Source organism: Oreochromis aureus, linkage group 1 (assembly GCF_013358895.1).
Source record: "Oreochromis aureus strain Israel breed Guangdong linkage group 1, ZZ_aureus, whole genome shotgun sequence".
In the NCBI taxonomy this organism is placed as follows: Eukaryota; Metazoa; Chordata; class Actinopteri; order Cichliformes; family Cichlidae; genus Oreochromis; species Oreochromis aureus.
In genome coordinates this window covers 16,952,413-16,969,529 of record NC_052942.1, presented here as the reverse complement: position 1 = coordinate 16,969,529, position 17,117 = coordinate 16,952,413, and the positions used below count along the sequence as shown (strand labels likewise).

General features: G+C 36.8%; 1 protein-coding gene across 5 annotated transcripts in view; it reads right to left on the bottom strand.

The window, feature by feature from the left end:
- The window catches only part of LOC116312213 (protein diaphanous homolog 3), a 163,534-nt gene that overhangs the window by 129,938 nt on the left and 16,479 nt on the right, over nt 1-17,117 (bottom strand). For all 5 annotated transcript variants that reach the window (XM_039609251.1, XM_039609274.1, XM_031729576.2 and 2 more), the window contains 10 exons: nt 12,387-12,461; nt 12,211-12,280; nt 10,720-10,856; nt 10,241-10,346; nt 6,804-6,914; nt 6,218-6,336; nt 5,854-5,970; nt 1,410-1,528; nt 1,249-1,313; nt 769-873 (listed from right to left, as the gene is read on the bottom strand). In XM_039609251.1, coding sequence (XP_039465185.1) covers nt 769-873; nt 1,249-1,313; nt 1,410-1,528; nt 5,854-5,970; nt 6,218-6,336; nt 6,804-6,914; nt 10,241-10,346; nt 10,720-10,856; nt 12,211-12,280; nt 12,387-12,461 — 1,024 coding nt within the window. The remainder of the gene's footprint in view (nt 1-768; nt 874-1,248; nt 1,314-1,409; nt 1,529-5,853; nt 5,971-6,217; nt 6,337-6,803; nt 6,915-10,240; nt 10,347-10,719; nt 10,857-12,210; nt 12,281-12,386; nt 12,462-17,117) is intronic.

The window sequence follows — 17,117 nt, the reverse complement described above, 5'->3', positions numbered from 1 at the left end:
GCTTTGTAAATTGTATCATATAGAGCAAATGGCTTATTGATCCATGCACCAGTTTTAGATTAAAGACGCAGACTAAAGGTCAGCCCTGGGCTCTTATTCTGCGTCTGCAGGGAAGAACACCTTTGCTGAATTAACAAGCACAAGTGAAAGTCTGTTGGTGAGAGCGAGACTGATACAGGCATGGTCAAAGACAAAGAGACAAAGTATGTATTCATGCACCTGCACTGGTTAAATGTACCATCACCATTTAAACCAAGGCAGTATTTGAGTATTCATCCTGTGTTTGCTCACTCAAATTGAAAAATTATCATGGAAAAAAAGGAAGTTCTTTTCCTCTCTCTGAGTGTGTAGTTATCTTGCAGTGCCAGGGTGTAGGAGTAACTCTCTGGAGTGTTGTGGTATGGGAAGGGGGGGGCTGAAGGGGTTGTCAGAATAAATTGCTTTTAGAACAATTTCCTCTTATGGGATAGAGATCAGAGAATTAGAAATGGCCAACATGGAGGACTGGTCAGTATTCCTATTAGACTTAGTGTCAGCTAGCCAGTAGAGCAGCCTCTATGTCAAACCAAACGGCAGGCTCCAGTGAATAAAACCCCCACCCCTATGCCGCAACCCTAAATAACAAGAACATCTCATCATTGGAAAGTAAGAAAAGAAAGTTGAATTGCATTTCCATGCAATATTCAAGGGATTTTAATTAGTAATCCAATCCAACGTTTTCTTACATCTCACATCCCGTGTCGAATAAAAAGAACTGTACAAAAATACCTGGGACCTGAAGGCCTGTAGCTCTGCTTGGAGTTCAGCTATTTTTTCTTCACACTTGACCAGCTGAGCTTGTGCCTCCTGTCTGCTTAGAAACTCCTCATCAAACTGGAAAAAAGAGCACCAAATATTCAGTTCATTCAACCAAGCACACATAATACTGACTTGGAATATAACTTGGAATTAGCTGATTTCAGCTAATGGTAGCAACCGATACAATTACACTGCTACATTACAATAAAACATTGTTTTATTATATCTCACTTTAAAATGAATTTTGCGTATTTTAAGGGTCATTATTCCACAGCAAGATGTCACGCTTGCTAACTGATATTTACAAAAACCTATATCGTTGTTTTTCCTATGGCCTCATTATATTTATATTTTTAGAGGAGTTTGTGTTTCATTAGTACCTTATTTTATACAACACATTAGTTTAAATGTCAGCATGCTATGGTTTTGCTTCCTTTTGTCATTACTTGCCTTCTGTGCCAGTTCCGAAGCTCGTTGTTCATATTCATCTATTCGAGATTTATCCACGCACACCTCTGAAAAATAAAAAACAACTAGTCAGAAATTATCAGTGCTCTACTGGAAAAAAAAAAAAGTAATTTTAAAAAAGCTACCAAAATTGTGCAACTTGCCTAATAGGTGGCTAAAGTCGACATCGAGGCGCTTGCGATAACTGAAATCTGGGTCAGTGCCACTACGGTGGAGCACAATTTGAGAAACACATTCCTCAATGATCTTAAAGTACTGTGGCCTGCGAGCGAAGATAAATGAGACAAAAAGTACAGAGAGATAGTTAGAAACATACAACTGTCTTTGAGCCACAGGCACAGGCTTCCAAGCAATTTTAATCTTTTATTTAACCAGGCAAACCATTAAGAATAAAATGCTCTTCACAATGGTGGCCTGATAATGGCAAAGAACCTTAGTGACAAAATTTACACTCACTTTTCTCTGCTGTAATAAAATTAACAATTTAAGTCACTCCTGGTAGCTGCGTTTAAATGACATCAAATACTATGCATGGCTATCCACTGTGTTTACACTACGTTACCTGCAGATGACATCAGGTTGCTGCAAGGTATCCGCATATGCAGTTCTACAAACATTACGCAGGATATCATATTACAGGAAATCGTTTCTGTGTTTCAGTCTTTTCCAACTTTCCTTATTGTAAAAATGGCGTTTCATCTTTTATTCATGACATGCTTAATGGTCTGAATAATACAATACAATGTGACCATTTATGACTCAAAGTACAGCAGACAAGTTAAATAAAATTGCCATCTCCCTCTGCAGACTTGTGGTGTCAGATGTTCATGTTGTGTGACTTTGCACCACTCATACAACAATTTGCTGGCAAGACTTCTTTTGATTATCGCAGCTGTTTCAGAGCTTTAAGGCTAGCAATGCTATTAGTTGGAAATTGATTACAATTTATTAACACAAAATATAATCTCTGTTTAATGCTGAAATTTTATGCACTGCATTGCTACACACAAGAAACACTGAGCAAAGACACTCTGTGCTCAAGGCCTAATGCTTTCCGCTTGCTGCTGTACTTTAAATAAGGCCTGGGACTGCAAAAACACCTAATTGTATTTGTTAGTTTTAATCTGTTTAGTGTATGCAGGACGAACATGGCTAGCAAAAAGATAAGGGAAATGTGCCCAACATCTTTTACAGTTACTGTATTATATCAGAGATAGTTTAATATACTAACAGACGGCTCTAAACTAATTAGCATTTTAGCATATAACTGAGTTGTTTTTTTCTTGTTGTTTTTCAAGTAGTAGGTAACATTTGAAAACAACTCACAAAAAAAAAAAATAAAAAAATAAAAAAATAAAAAATCACAACATGGTACACTTTACATGCACAAGTATATAATTACTGTAATTAACACTAATTAATGGAAATTATACATTTTTCAACTTGGAGAAAAAAAAATATGCACACAGATACCTTAATGCAGAGAATAGCTACATAATTCCCGGTTTGGCCCCTTCTGATTTTTATTTTATAATTAAACTAATAGGGGTGTATCAGATGTCTCGCAATATATCAAATATTAAAAACCTATGCCAACAGGAAATGGAAGTACTGTGAGGAAAGAGAAATTTTATCAGAATTGTATTTATTTAAAATTCTGCCCCTCCCTTTGCTTTTAGGAGGGTGGTAATGTGTTTGCTTATATGCATGTGTCCATATATACCACAAATTTGGTATTCACTGAAGCAATATTTAAGCTTTCTGTAGGACAGGGAATCAACTGTGTTGATTGTGGAGGCAGTAAATTACTAAAGTGAGGTAGATGCTAATGTTACACAGGTCCCTGTTACAAGACCCTTTGGGTTCCTTCAAACCTAGCGCCTTAATAAAAGCACTGTTTTGACGATAATATCAGCAAACGCTGAGTAATTGCATTTAAACTGTTTCATATGGCTCTGCTGGACACACTGATCACAAAATAACCAGGGCCAAGCCTCAATAAGCAGAAGGAAATAATATAACAACAGATGACATGCAACGCTGGGAGGCACAGTGCTACTGCGAGTTAAAGATAAAGTGAATGTTTGATCTGCTCATTATCTTACAATGATCCCGCTGAGAGTCCTAATCCCTTCTACACCAAATCATTAACTAATACTTTGATACTTACAAACGGTGATTAATCAGGGATATTGGTTTCCACCTCTTCCTAAAACAATGCAGAGACTGCATCTCATAATACCAAGCGTATGATTCGAAACATGAGCTACACGATGGAATCACTGAATAAGCAGACAAAAACATTAACAAAAAGAATTCCAATAACTAAAACCAGTGCAGTTCATCAGAGGGACCACATTCATGTAATGCCTAATCTGCCATTAAAGACAATCAACGATGTTCATAGGTAGACAAATTTCTTATGCAAACCCAGTACACATATTTAACAGAAACACTATAGGCTAATGGAGCCTTAACCACTAAACTACAGGGAGATATTTTCATTTCATTAAGCTACTATTTTTAAACAGTCCTCACAATATTGATGTTAAATTATAAGCTGGATTACAGTGAATTCCTGTGTTGTAGATATAAACAAATTCAATGTATTACTTTTTTATGGTCAATTTTTAGTACTTTTTCCTGATGAGCAATTTAAAACATAAGTCAATTATCATAACTGCTAGTTGTTATGTGTAATGTTCTCCCTTTATATTAAATTAGAGAATAGGAGCTGAAGTTGGATATCTCAGACAAATGAACAAATGAAAATAAAGACACATCAAATTCTTGATTTGAAGTATAGATGGTGACAGTATTATAAAAAAATAACTTTTTGTCCTCATCCTTTATGCTAACTATGGCTGTGTAGCTAGCGATCACGTAGCGCATCATTATATACCCAGTAGCCTAACTTCAGTAACCCTACAAACGTAACTACTGTTTAGTTTTCGGTCTATATTTATGTCTGAAGTAATAGCAGAGCTGTATGTTTTAATTTTTCAGAATCCCTCAATCAGAACATGGTATATTATTTAATCTTAAAAATCTTTTGGGAGACTTCCCGCATGCCACTAGAGGGAGCCCACGCACCACCAGTGGTACGCATACCACAGTTTGAGAATGACTGTTCTTGATAAGATAGCTGATCTCACGCTATAGCTGACATCAATTGGATATCTTTTCTTATTGTAATCACTAAAAATTAAAGTAAATAGAGCCTGTCCTGGATGTATCATGCCTGAACAGTTTAGAGTTTAATTTAGAGTGTAACCCCTTCAAAAACAAATAAAAACAAAATAAGAAATCACAGAGCTAGCATTTTCAAATCATCTAAATCTTAGTTGTTGTTTTTTTTAAATAATGCAAATACAGTATCTCCCATATTATTTGTTTGAAAAAATATAAATTTCATTTTTTTAAAAACAACAACAACAACACAAAAAGTTGGGCTTGGGAAAGTTGCCTAGTTTAAAAACACATGCTAACATACCTGGCAAAACATTTCACAGCTCATTAGAATCAACATCCTACAGAAACGCAGCTTTTCAAAAGCAGAGATGGGCAAGGGTTCAACACTCAGTGAAAGACTGTGTGGGCAGCTAGTTAAACAACAGAACAGTACTCCTCAAACTAACACTTGAAAGACATTGGGGACCTCATTCTCTCCGTTTCAGTTCATGATGCACTATGTACAACTCTAAATTTTATATATAGTGATTTACAAATCATTGATTTTAGGTTTTCTCCTCTCTTTTCACCATTTTTTTAGATGGCTTCAAAAATTGTGTACTCTATGCAGTTACATCCCTGAACACAGGGAGCAACAGTGTATGTTTTTAGTGTATGAAATATTTGTGAATGGTTAATGATGTTTAACAAAGTAATGGCAGTCATAGAAGCACCGGTGCTTCAATAAAAAAATGTATATAAAACAAATAATAATCATCAGACAGAGCTAGAGAAGAGCACCAGAAAGGTGTTGTTTTTGGGCAGGTGATGCATTTTGTATTCTTCATACTAAAGCTCCATCTTTTGATCAAGCCAAGGTTTAAGTCACACCCAACAGCAAGAGAACCAACATAAAATAAGCCTTTGAAAAGCACCATTAATAGGAGATGAGAAATGCTCTGTAGCAATGGCTGCTGTAGATGGCTTAGAGATGAAAGAGAAAGCATTCTCTTTGTTAACCAATGTCATTGAGAGGGTTTAAGGGAGCAAGAGCTAGACCTCCACAAAGCATAAGCTCTTCAACAGTGTACATCATTAACAATGTTCAAAACTGCTTAAGACCATTAGATGTGTGTGCATTTAGGTAAAATGTGACATGAAAATGCAGTCAGAATACAGTCTGGAGACTGTAAATTACATTACTATACTCTGCTTAAGAAAACTAATAGGGCAAACAAATAAACCTGATTAGTGAACAAATAAATATAAATACAAACTACTAAGGACAAATTAAGTATACAAGTAAACATGTAGTCTAAATAAGGAAACATATTTAGCTGATTCATTTAACTGAGAAGTAAACCATTACTTGATTCATTAAACTGTGTGTGTGCGAGTGTTTGTGTTGATTTTTACCTGATCAAGTGGTCATTTCGTATAAGCACGAGGTGCTGCAGTATAGAGATGAAATATGGCTCTGCACTGCTGTCCTTTACCATGCTCTGCACAATACTGAATACATCGCCCGCATCAGTGCAGCGAGTCAAGGATTTGTACTTCAATGTCAACAGTGCAATTTCACGTAAAAAAGAAGGTAATGAAATAAAAGAAATATGCGTTTTGACTCTAATTTACACTTTTTTTGCATAACATCAGAAATAATTTACCTTAACTGGATCCCACGAATGTCTCATAAGAAAATTAGGCACAATTACAAGACACAAACACTGAATCATAAATCCAAATTGCATGTACCTTTTTATCATAAAGACAAGGATATTCAAGCTCACTCCTAATGTCTTCCAGTCTGTGAGAGAACTCCATCATGTCCTCTTCTTTGTGCTCCTCAAATACCTTGAGCTGAATGTCAAGGGCCTCATTCCTGATGACTAGCAGTTGCTACATAAGGATCAAGGTGCAAAAAGAAGGTGCATAAAGAATTATGCAAAATTAAATAGTGAGGAAAGCTCAAGATCCTTTACTAAGCTCAAGTAAAGACGAGGAGCTCATCCTAACTGTGATTATTTACAGGTGTGGGCACCAGCGTTTTACTTTCATTTATTATTTTCTCATTTTGCTGGCAACAACAACAACACTGCTTACAAAAGTTAAACATGTTAGCTAGATGGTATAAAAGCCAGAAGGAAGATTATTAGCCGAGACACTAGAAACTTTATTGGTTTCTGGCTGTCACACAGACAGAGGATGTGCAAACTCTCCTCTGTGTTTCATGAATTATTTGCTGGAGTAAAACGACGATATTTCACTGAAGTGGACAACTCATTTTAATATTAATGCAAGGTGAGTGTGAGTTTATATTGTGTTCGTCTGTGTGTGTTTGTGTGTGGTGGTTATGTTTTGCTTACCGGCAATATCTCTTTCAGGCCACAGCGCATAAATTCATTTCTAATGTGCAGCCTGAAGTCCAGCTCATCAGGGGATGTTACTAGTGCATTGATGAGCTGCATGCATGCCACCTGCAACATAGGGGTACACAGAACAAAGAGAGAGTGAGAGAAGGGAAGAGAGCAGAGTGAGAGAAAGAACCAAAGAAAGAGATGACAGACTTTTTTCCAGAAGATGATGAAAAGCATGCTGGCATGCATTCTAAATGAGGCATGTCCCTTGGAAGCAAAGGACCATAACTAATGCATGTCTATTTTCTCCAGTCACCAACTGGGGGGTGGGGGTTGATTTTAATATTAATGTAACAACTGCAGCCCCATATACACACATACACACACAACTAACCAACTGTCAATTTAAGGGCAAACTTGCTGTTTTGAAAGCCGTTTTTCACTCCCCTCTGAGTTTGGTTTATTACGCAGGGACAGCTGCATTGTGTGACTCTTCAACAACCCAGGCAAAGATAAACAGAAAAATCAATTATTGACCAGTATGGCAATCCATTCATGTGTGAAAAGACAGTATGGCAATGCTAGATATTCAGGTGATGTTTAATTTGATAGCACACTCTCATCTTTGGTACTCCGGTTTAGTAATACCTTTCACCAAAGAGCCTCTTTAATATTGTAATGCTACCGATGTTACAAAGTATCACAGCACCTTTGTATTGCCTGCCAATAAGTCAGCACCACTGTTACTGTAAAGATCAATAATTATATGGGTGATTTCCTACTTTCCACATTTACTGGTTTTCAATTTAGTCTGAACTTGCAAGAGAAACGCCCAAAAACTAAATAAATAAATAAAAGGAGGGGGAAGAAGGTCACTTCAATCCTTTTCATCTTAATTTATGAGTCAAACATCACAACACAGATTCTCTGCTGTTATATGACTTATGTGATTTGACTGCAGCTTATCATAGATTTTAGGAATATAAATGTATATCTGTTAATTGGTATCATCAAAAACTTGTGTGTACAGCTGAGGTACCAAAGGTAAGCTAAGAAAAAGAAACAGCAAATCTGCACCATAGAAGGGCCCAAAGTCTCCAGGACCAAAAAAAAAAAAAAAAAAAAGCACAGCAGTCCACCACAGGAACATTGTTGCTTGTGCAGTATGAGTTTGTCAGCCATTGTCAGACTTGCAACTGTTTGACTATAGTTCAACTGCAACACCCCTGATGCGTCTGAGGAAGATGCCAACGCAGCTGGATGCCCCATTTTAACAACAGACACACTGGATTTTTTTTGGGCCACACCAACACAATCACAGGTGCCCACCCACACTGAGTGCCAGATTTGGCTTTGTGGATTTTAGTAAAGTTCAAGCTGAAGGGTCATCTGTTGACATAGCACAAGCTGCATATGGCACTTACAGAATGCCATTTCCAAGGAGCATAACAAATACAGCAGGAGCTCCGGGAAAAGTGTATCACTGCATAAAGCGATGAAAGGCCTAGTGGTTATAATTAAATCATGTAGTTTTTACTCTAAATGGGAAGTCATGGAACACTTATCACACCTCGTACATTACCTCAGCTTTATATTTGAGATAACAAATAAGACAAATATGAAGACATTGAGATACGAGTATTAAGAAACAATACTGGTATCCTCAATTTTAGTATTTATGGTTTAAAAAACGTTCCCTAGGCTGACACTATGAATAAAAGTACCAAAGTAGAACAGAAAGCCTGTAGCCACACATTTCAATGCTTAGGATAAAAGTATCTATGCTTTAATAATGCATGGGGTTAAAGGGGATTTGTGCTGTCTATTAGACAGTCGAGGTAATAACAAAGCATCAATAAAACACAACAAAGTACAAAGGGCAATGTTTGTTTGGCCACAGATGAGTTCTGTGTATTTAATATCCTTGTGTAAAGTAAATTCTACCTTCTAGTGCACTGAAAAAAAATCCTGGTTGTTATTTTTCCCCACTTCCTTTCTATAAATGCCTCATTTTAAATTCCAGTGTCTACCCTTCCCTCACCAACTATTGATTCCTTACTACTACTTTTTTTTTCTTTTTTGGGGGGGGTGAGAACTGGTCAAAGGTAATTATACAGCAGACTGAATGTGAATGCTATTTGGTACCTATCAGAAGGTACTACAAACAAAAACCAAATTCTTATTCCAATAATTTGAAAAAGATGATTTAAGCTTCATCATGTGTGCCTCAGTTATTGCTCATGTTATGGGGAGTTCTGTTTAACAGTCACACTATATAAATGTTTTAAAGGGACAAGAAGTTTCCACAATTTAAATTATTACATTTTAACATGCAAACCTGCGCTGTTTGAAACAGTTTATATGCAATGTTTTAAGTGTGTATATCAGCTTGGAGAGTAAAGATCCAAAAGATTTTATCTAAATCGAAAATGTGTAGAGGGAATACACACAATAATAAAATGGTCAGTTTTTATATGTTAGTCTTTTTGTTTAAGGCAGGACATGAAAAAGGACTTATATATTGATTAAATAAGCATGTTCTTCTACTGCTTGCTTTTATGTTTCTCGTTAACTTGTTAACTGGTATAGGGACTGTTCTTTACTCAGCCTGCCCAGCTGTCTGTAGATTTTAAGTTGATGTTTATTCAAAACAAATGGTGCAGATGAATTAGTGGGTTGAATTTTAATTTCTGGCATGTCTAGTCTGAAAGTGATCATTAAAGTGAAGCATCTGGCACTGACGAGTTCATGTGAAACTGAATGAACTGACTTTTTTTTTTTTTAAATTCTCATGATGTTGCGCTTGCAAGCGGTGTTTCTTGTATTATTGCTGCGCAACATGTAGGTCTATTTGCCTCGGAAAACAAATTATATAGCATGAGATGTTTGTTTAATGATGATGTTCACATTTAAAATTGACTTTATGTAGCATTGGTGTTTATTTACTGTAACTGATTCACCAAGAATTTAATTCAATTCAACTTGATTTATAGAGCACCAAATTACAACAACACACACATTGTTAATGCAAATGAACAATGACACTGCCTTTAATTGGAGCATGCCACTTTGGACATTTCACCCACATGAATACAGCAGCCATATTTTCCCCATAACAATTAACCAATTCTAAATAACATTAAAATACAAGCATTTTACATAAACTAAAAGGTGAGAAATGTCTAGCTGCCTTTTTAAGGTGTTACTGCGACTGGATCTGTGATTTGCACTTGCTTGACTGAAAATGAGGTGCAAATAAAAAATATGACAAAACAACAAAACAGGAATTTTATCCAACCTTACAGTGTATGTTTAAGTAACTGAGGGACCTTTGACTGGCTGTGATCTATTGACATGGTCACGTTTTCACAGTTATTCTGTATGTAATATCAGTAAAATCTGTGGAAAACAAGGTGTCAGATGGTGTAAAAGTATTTTGCACTCACTTGTAATTGAACTGAGCGATCTCGTAGTCCTTGCACAATGGGACTGAACCTCTCAATACCTCGCCATTCCCCCGCTGTGGTGATGGCTTCAAGGACCTTCTCCAAACTAAATGAGAACATAAAATGCATGACTGAACAGTTTGAGAGAAAAAAAATGAAGCAATGCATTCATTTTTAGGGATTTAACCATACGCTCTTTCCTATATTGTATCCAAGGTTCCTTGGAGTGCGCGAGTGACTGAATTATAAGGTAAATTACAGTGCAGTCTTTCTCTTACTGCTCTGTTAAGTTTGGGCCGTTTTATGACATTTTAGCACCATTTATTACTGTGTGCCAGTATGATTTAAACTGATAATAAAGACATGATAGTTATCCACTTTACTATTTAAGTATAGCCTAATCTAATGGAAAAACATTGTGCTTTAACATTAGGAAAAAAATCAGTCAGACAGAAATGTTGAGAGAATCAAGGACATACGTGTTCTCTTCTCCTACAATGCAGATGGCCGACAACAGCTTTACCACATCAGTCATCATTGCAGACTGGTTGGGATCAATGGCTCTTGCCAGTAAAGCAAGACTTTTCTCCTCCCCCAGAATTCGATCCAAGCCATACTGTAATGGAATCAAAACATTATTACTCAGACATGCTGCAATTTACCCCATTTTTGTCAACTAAAATACAAATCCACATTAAACAACAAAAGTAAAGTTAAGCTCATCATATATTTTCGTGTACTTCAAATGTATCTAAATGATCGAATATATGACTGAAGCCAAAAGAGTAACATGCCCTTTTTTTTCCTTTAAAAAAAAAAAAAAAAACAAACAAAAAACTGTATCCTACATGTCAAACTTGATATCTAATTGCATCCACAAACACAGAAACTTAAAGTGACTTTGTAACACAATCTCTCCAATAAATCTACAATTTACTGGGGAGAAAGGTTTTCTTATTATAGTTATTTTGTCAAAGGGCAATTTCACAGTGTGGTAACTTTTAGTATTACATTATTATGCCACTGGTGACAGATGACAGAAAAATCAGACAAAGGCGGAAGAAGAAAAGGCTGTAGGGACAGCTGGCAGAGAACACCTGTCTTCTTGGCATTGTGGTTACCTCACACCCCAAGACGCCTCTTTAGCCGCAGAAAGGTCTGGGCTAACACAGAGGCCTATGGGTTTTTGCTGGCGCCTGGCACTTATTGAGAAGCAGGATTATATCAGACCTTGCAGCACATTTTACACACATTCTCCATAGGGTTTTAGCTCTACATGGAAAGTTGCTCTTGTTGTTCTTATCCTCTCTGCAGCTACTGACAAACTATTAAGAAAAACAGCTGAAGCATTATGAATTATTAGTACTTGAGAAGTAAACATTTTAAAGTGCTTTGGCCTGGGACATAGATCAGTAAGACCATCTACTGATCTTAAAAGGGATCTTTTTAATCACAATATGATCACATCATGATTATGCCTCAATCCTAAGTTTTATCGGACATTTTTATATTGCTGGCAGATGTCTATATGTCTGTCTGTGGGTCGATTTTGCTACAGAGCCACACCTGTCCAAGATACACTTACAAATCTTATAGGGGGTAGAGCTGAGGTAAAAATGGAGGTAAAGATCTAAGATGGGTGTGGCTGACTCATGAGTGCAGAGCAAAGAGCTCCAAAAGTAGCAAAGTCAGACAGCCAATGACCTCTTCCAATTTTACACCCCTGTCACAGTCTTTTGTATTTTTTATGCATTTTTAAGTTTCCATATAAACTATTTCTGTGATATGAACATTACAGCTCAAAAGGTCATGTTTCAAAAACTATAGTGTCAGTGTAGAATCATAATATATGATTTAGATTAGTTTAAAGAAACCTGATCTAAAGAAACATACTTTTTATAACCAGCAAATATCAATCAAACAAAATAACTGAAATAATAAAATGAAATAAAATAAGTTATTGTCAATACCTTGTTGTTCATGAAGGCTTTGAGACACTGGATAACTTTATGTTGGTTCTTTTTGTCAATTTTCTCTTGGCTATTGAAACAAGAGAGCAATAGGTTACTGTTTGCTATTAAACACTTAAAAGAATTAAATAATTAGTGAGACAGGAAAGAGTTTGAACATGAATGCATAAACTTACTGTTTCTTGAATAGCAACCTCTCCAAAATGTCTAGCAGCAGTCCAAGACCTTCATGCCCAAAGTTTTGCACCCAGCTGAAATAACAAACATGAAATCGATATCACAATAGTGCCAGACTGACAACTGACAACAATTTTATTCTCATCCACCAGACAGAAAAACAGAACTCAGTACTTTGTGTTGAAGAGAAAGGCAATAGAGGTAAACAAGATACTGTAAAAAAATAATTAAATAAAAAGGTTGCACATGCATACACTGTTATCCTCTGCTGTGTCTGAAATACATTAACACAGTAAAAGCTTTAAACACAAAATAAAGGGAAAGCCTGGCCCACTGAAACCCACAGAGAGTGGATCCAGTCACTTTTATACATTTGGCTACAAGTGAAAAGAGGCAGACGGTGTGATTGATTGTCCCACCATTGTCCAATGTTCATGTGTGAAAATGATTTCTACCCAAACAGGAGATTTAGGACTGACATGTCACACAGTGCTTTCTCCAATCATGAGAAAAAACACCAAATGAGAGAAAATCTTCTCTCTCTTCAGCAGATTTTCAGAATACCAATCAATACCACAGCAGACGTAAGCATCTCCGATGGACGAAAACTTTACTGAGAAACTTTTTTCCATGCCCACTTCCCTTCATTTCCATGTCAGCCTTCTGTATAAGAATGTATGTATTTTATTAGACACATATATGATTATTAATTAAACAAATCTGGTCTGCACCAGAAATACTAATCAGTTAATCATTAAATTATATTTCATTAATGCGCAATACCCAAATGCCTACTGGAACAATGATGTGGATCTGACCTTATAAAGACAAAAGGCAGATGGTAACACTGCTAACACATATGCACATGACACAAGAACGTGACTGTGTAAAACTAGCAAAGACAATGACGAAACTGTTCATTATTTTAGGTTCTATTTTGATTGCTGTCTAAGCGCTTTCTTCCTTTCACACCCGTAGTGGATTTATTTTCTCCAATTTAGCCAACTATCAAATTAATGCAAAGAAAAACTTCACGGAAAAATAAACATTTTCTTGCTGCTCTTTATGTGAAGGCTGATTTTAGACACATCTTATGGCAAATGTACCTTTGATCCAACAGAATGTTGCCTGTGATTACAGAGTAATATTGAAAGCTTAGGACCGACGTATAATATGGATTTATTTTCCTTCTAAAGGGCAAATTCTTTCCAACCACTGAACTCAAGGAGCTATTCTTTAAAAAGTGTGATGAAGAGTGACTCTACAAAGAGATTCACATGAATGAACATATTCTAACTTTATTCTACAGCAGAGCTGTTTGGAATCAGATATCAGTAATAGTTTTGTTTCATATAAATAAGACAGAATAGTGTTATTAAGAAGTATTATGTTGTTTAATGTGGTGTTTACCTGGTTAACAGTTTTAATATAATATTGAGGTTCCAGAAAATTGAAACTCTTCCAATAAAACTACCAATTTGACTTTGATTCATATTTTGCTGCCCCTCTCTGCATCATAATTCTGAGAACTTGAGGCAGGAAAATTTAAGGAGGCTGAAAACAGCATGAGAGAGAGAGGCGGATGTAACACTGGGGGTACCAGGAGGTGAGGAAGTGAAGGTAGATGAGTTTAAATACCTGAGGTCAACCATCCAAAGCAAAGAGATAAAGGAGAAGTGAAGAGTCAGGGCTGTCTTTGTGACAGAAGGAAGGCAGCAAGAGTAAAAGGGAAGGTTTACAAGATGGTAGTGGCCTGCTATGATGTATGGCTTGGAGACGGTGGCCATAACAAAAAGGGAGGAGGCCAAAGTGGAGGTGACAGAGCTAAAGATGCTAAGGTTTTTGTTGAGAGTGACCAGGATCGATATGATTAGAAATGAGTACATCAGAGAGGCAAAGCTGAGCTGGTTTGGGCATGTGCAAAGTAGGGATAGTGGACAGATTGTACAAATGATGCTAAATGAGGAGCTGCCAGGCAGGACGAAAGATGAAGACCACAGAAAAGCTTCATGGATGTAGTTAAGGAGGACATGCAGAGCACTGGTGTGACAGAGGAGGATGCTAAGGAGAGGGTGAGATTAAGGCAGATAATCCACTGTTGAGTCCACTAAAGGGTGCAGCTGAAAGAAGATGAAGAATTGTAAAGAGGTTGAATACTGGCCCGGGCTTTTGGTCTCCCCAGATCCAAACACCGTGTGTGAATTACAAACACAACGCTGAACCAAAGGCTTTCTGTAGTCTCCTTCTCCACACTCAGGTTACCAGCACTTGCAAACCAAGGTACTCCAGCTTTAAGAATGAATACCATTGAACCAGAGGCATGAGCTAAATTGTGGACTGCCCCTCCCTCTTGTCTGAACCTGAATTCCATCTCTGAACATTAGCATTCACAGTTGTTGCTCTAATCACCACGCTCCGTGCCTCCCAGCATCATATGTACATAAATTCTCAAGGTGGCAGGGTAAAACGGGAAGCTGTTATCTAAATGCTTTATCTTGAAAAGAAGCAGGTTGTCTGTATGATTACATTTTTTTCCCATCTACTGTTTTGTCTCTGAAGAACACTGATAAATGGCATTTTGTAATAAATAACCAATTTTAATGTTAATCCAAACAGATGGGAGATTAGTTATTGTTTTTCATTTGTTTGTTTTGATTTATTCAATGTAATCTACACCTGTCACAAAAATATGACAGGTAAACCCCATCCCGGTTTCTACATTAATATAGCTGAGCTTATAACAAACACCTTAGCTAAATCTATTAACAGAAGCCCATCTGTGTGGGGTTTTTTTTTTTAATAATTTCTCAAAATATGGAGGCACAAATGCATCAAAAGAAGCAGAATCCCCTTCTAATTGTTTGCACAATACTACGGCTACATCACAAAGAATAGCCTGACAGGAGAAAGAAAAAGGGGGAAGAAGACCAGCTGTCTGATTCCCAGCATGACTTCTGCAGTGTTTTAAAAAAGGTAAAGAAAAACAAAAACAAAATAATAGGGGCTTTTAATTCCCAACTTCATGCCATATACAAACATTTTCTGCATACATCTCCACTTGTCTATATTATATTTAGAGTGACTGCACTAAAACATAGCCTTGTACCATCATTTACTACTATGAGAGCGTGTCAGGGTTAGATGGAAAGAGGCTGACAAAAACAGTGATGGCTTTACAGATGTAAATTTTTTTATTTTTTTTTAAAAAGACTGCTGCCAAGGTAGATCAGAAAAAATGCTCTAAAGTTTCAGAGAGGAAAAAAGACTTATATTCTACATTGGTCCCTACCCAGTCAGTACTGTAGGATTTTGGTTATAGAAGTCTTGATAAGAGCTTTATTGAAATTCATAGCCCAGTGGCAACTCTATGCAAGTTTTTCATCATCAACAGTTCAGGCAGAGAGCAAAGAAAAACAATCAGATGATCTCAAGCAGGAATTACAGAGGAAACCAGGATACCTGCACTGTGAGGCTTTCCTGAAACAAATATGAAAGACACTTGTGGAGACATAAGTGAAAAGTGGATACTGGTGGTAAGTCAGCTTTCAAAGGCCGTTTGATGTTTTTAGCTTTTAGACATTCTGAAGATCTCAGAGGCCTGAAAAAGAAAATGGAATAGCTTTCCAGAACGCCTGAAGAAGTCTTATCAAGAGCAAGAACAATCGGGCCGATGCAAAAATTTATGTAAGGAGCATGACTGTGTGTCCTAACTGAAGGTCAGGGAAAGTTTGGATATAGCAAATAAAGCTGAACAGACTGCATTTTTTATTAAACATGTCTGTTAAATCATACATACATACTTTCGGATGTTCATTTTTCCAGATCAAAACTCATAGTCTTTAAAGTCACATTAAAGGCACGTTAACAGGCGCTCAGTGTTTTGGGTTTTGTGGTTTTATTTTTAAGAGACTGACCCAATCTCTTGTCGGTTTACTCATGGACAAGTTCAGACTTTGCTAACACGGTCTGCATTTCCTCTTGCTGGTTCAGTTACCAGTGTTGCCATCCTCAGTATTATTCAGCAGGTAGCTCACGGAAAAATACAGGTTTGCATCTCGTGTTTACTCCACCATCTCTGACTTTAACTGGCAAAAGTGTTTCTTTTCTGTTCTGGAGATTAGCTACGAGCTACAGGACCACTCAAAAAAAAGGACCAGAAGCATGTGGAAAATTGGTTCAGGAGCCACTACGCTGAGGTCAACAAGAAAATACAAGATCGGAGACTCACTGGAGAAGCAGCTGATTATAATGCCCAGTTTATCTTTCATTAAGTAAATGGCAGCAGAAACTAAATTGTATTATTTAATTATTTAGTAATTCATTTTAAAAAAGCTTGCGGCCTTTCTTTCACAACTGCACATATGCTCATTTGAGTGCATGCACAGGTCAATTAAATGGCTGTGAAGCTCAAATTGTTGTTGTTGTTATTACGATTTCTTTGCTTATTCACTGACAACTCCAAAGTGTGTTTAGATGTCTAAACCCTTGGTGGTGACAAAAAAGAGGCAGCATTACTCTTCTTTAGGTTACTCTACTTCTGTTATGAATGAAATTTGATGAAAAACAAAATATTGGAGTTGATTAAGTCTCAAAGATGAAGACATTACAGTCTGGCAGTACTATAATGAAGTTCAGTTTAGCTGTTTTTTCCAGTGACAACACACTACAATAACGCCACGATAACTCCCTGAAAAAGCTGATCCAAAATTCTGCAGCAAGAGTACTAACAG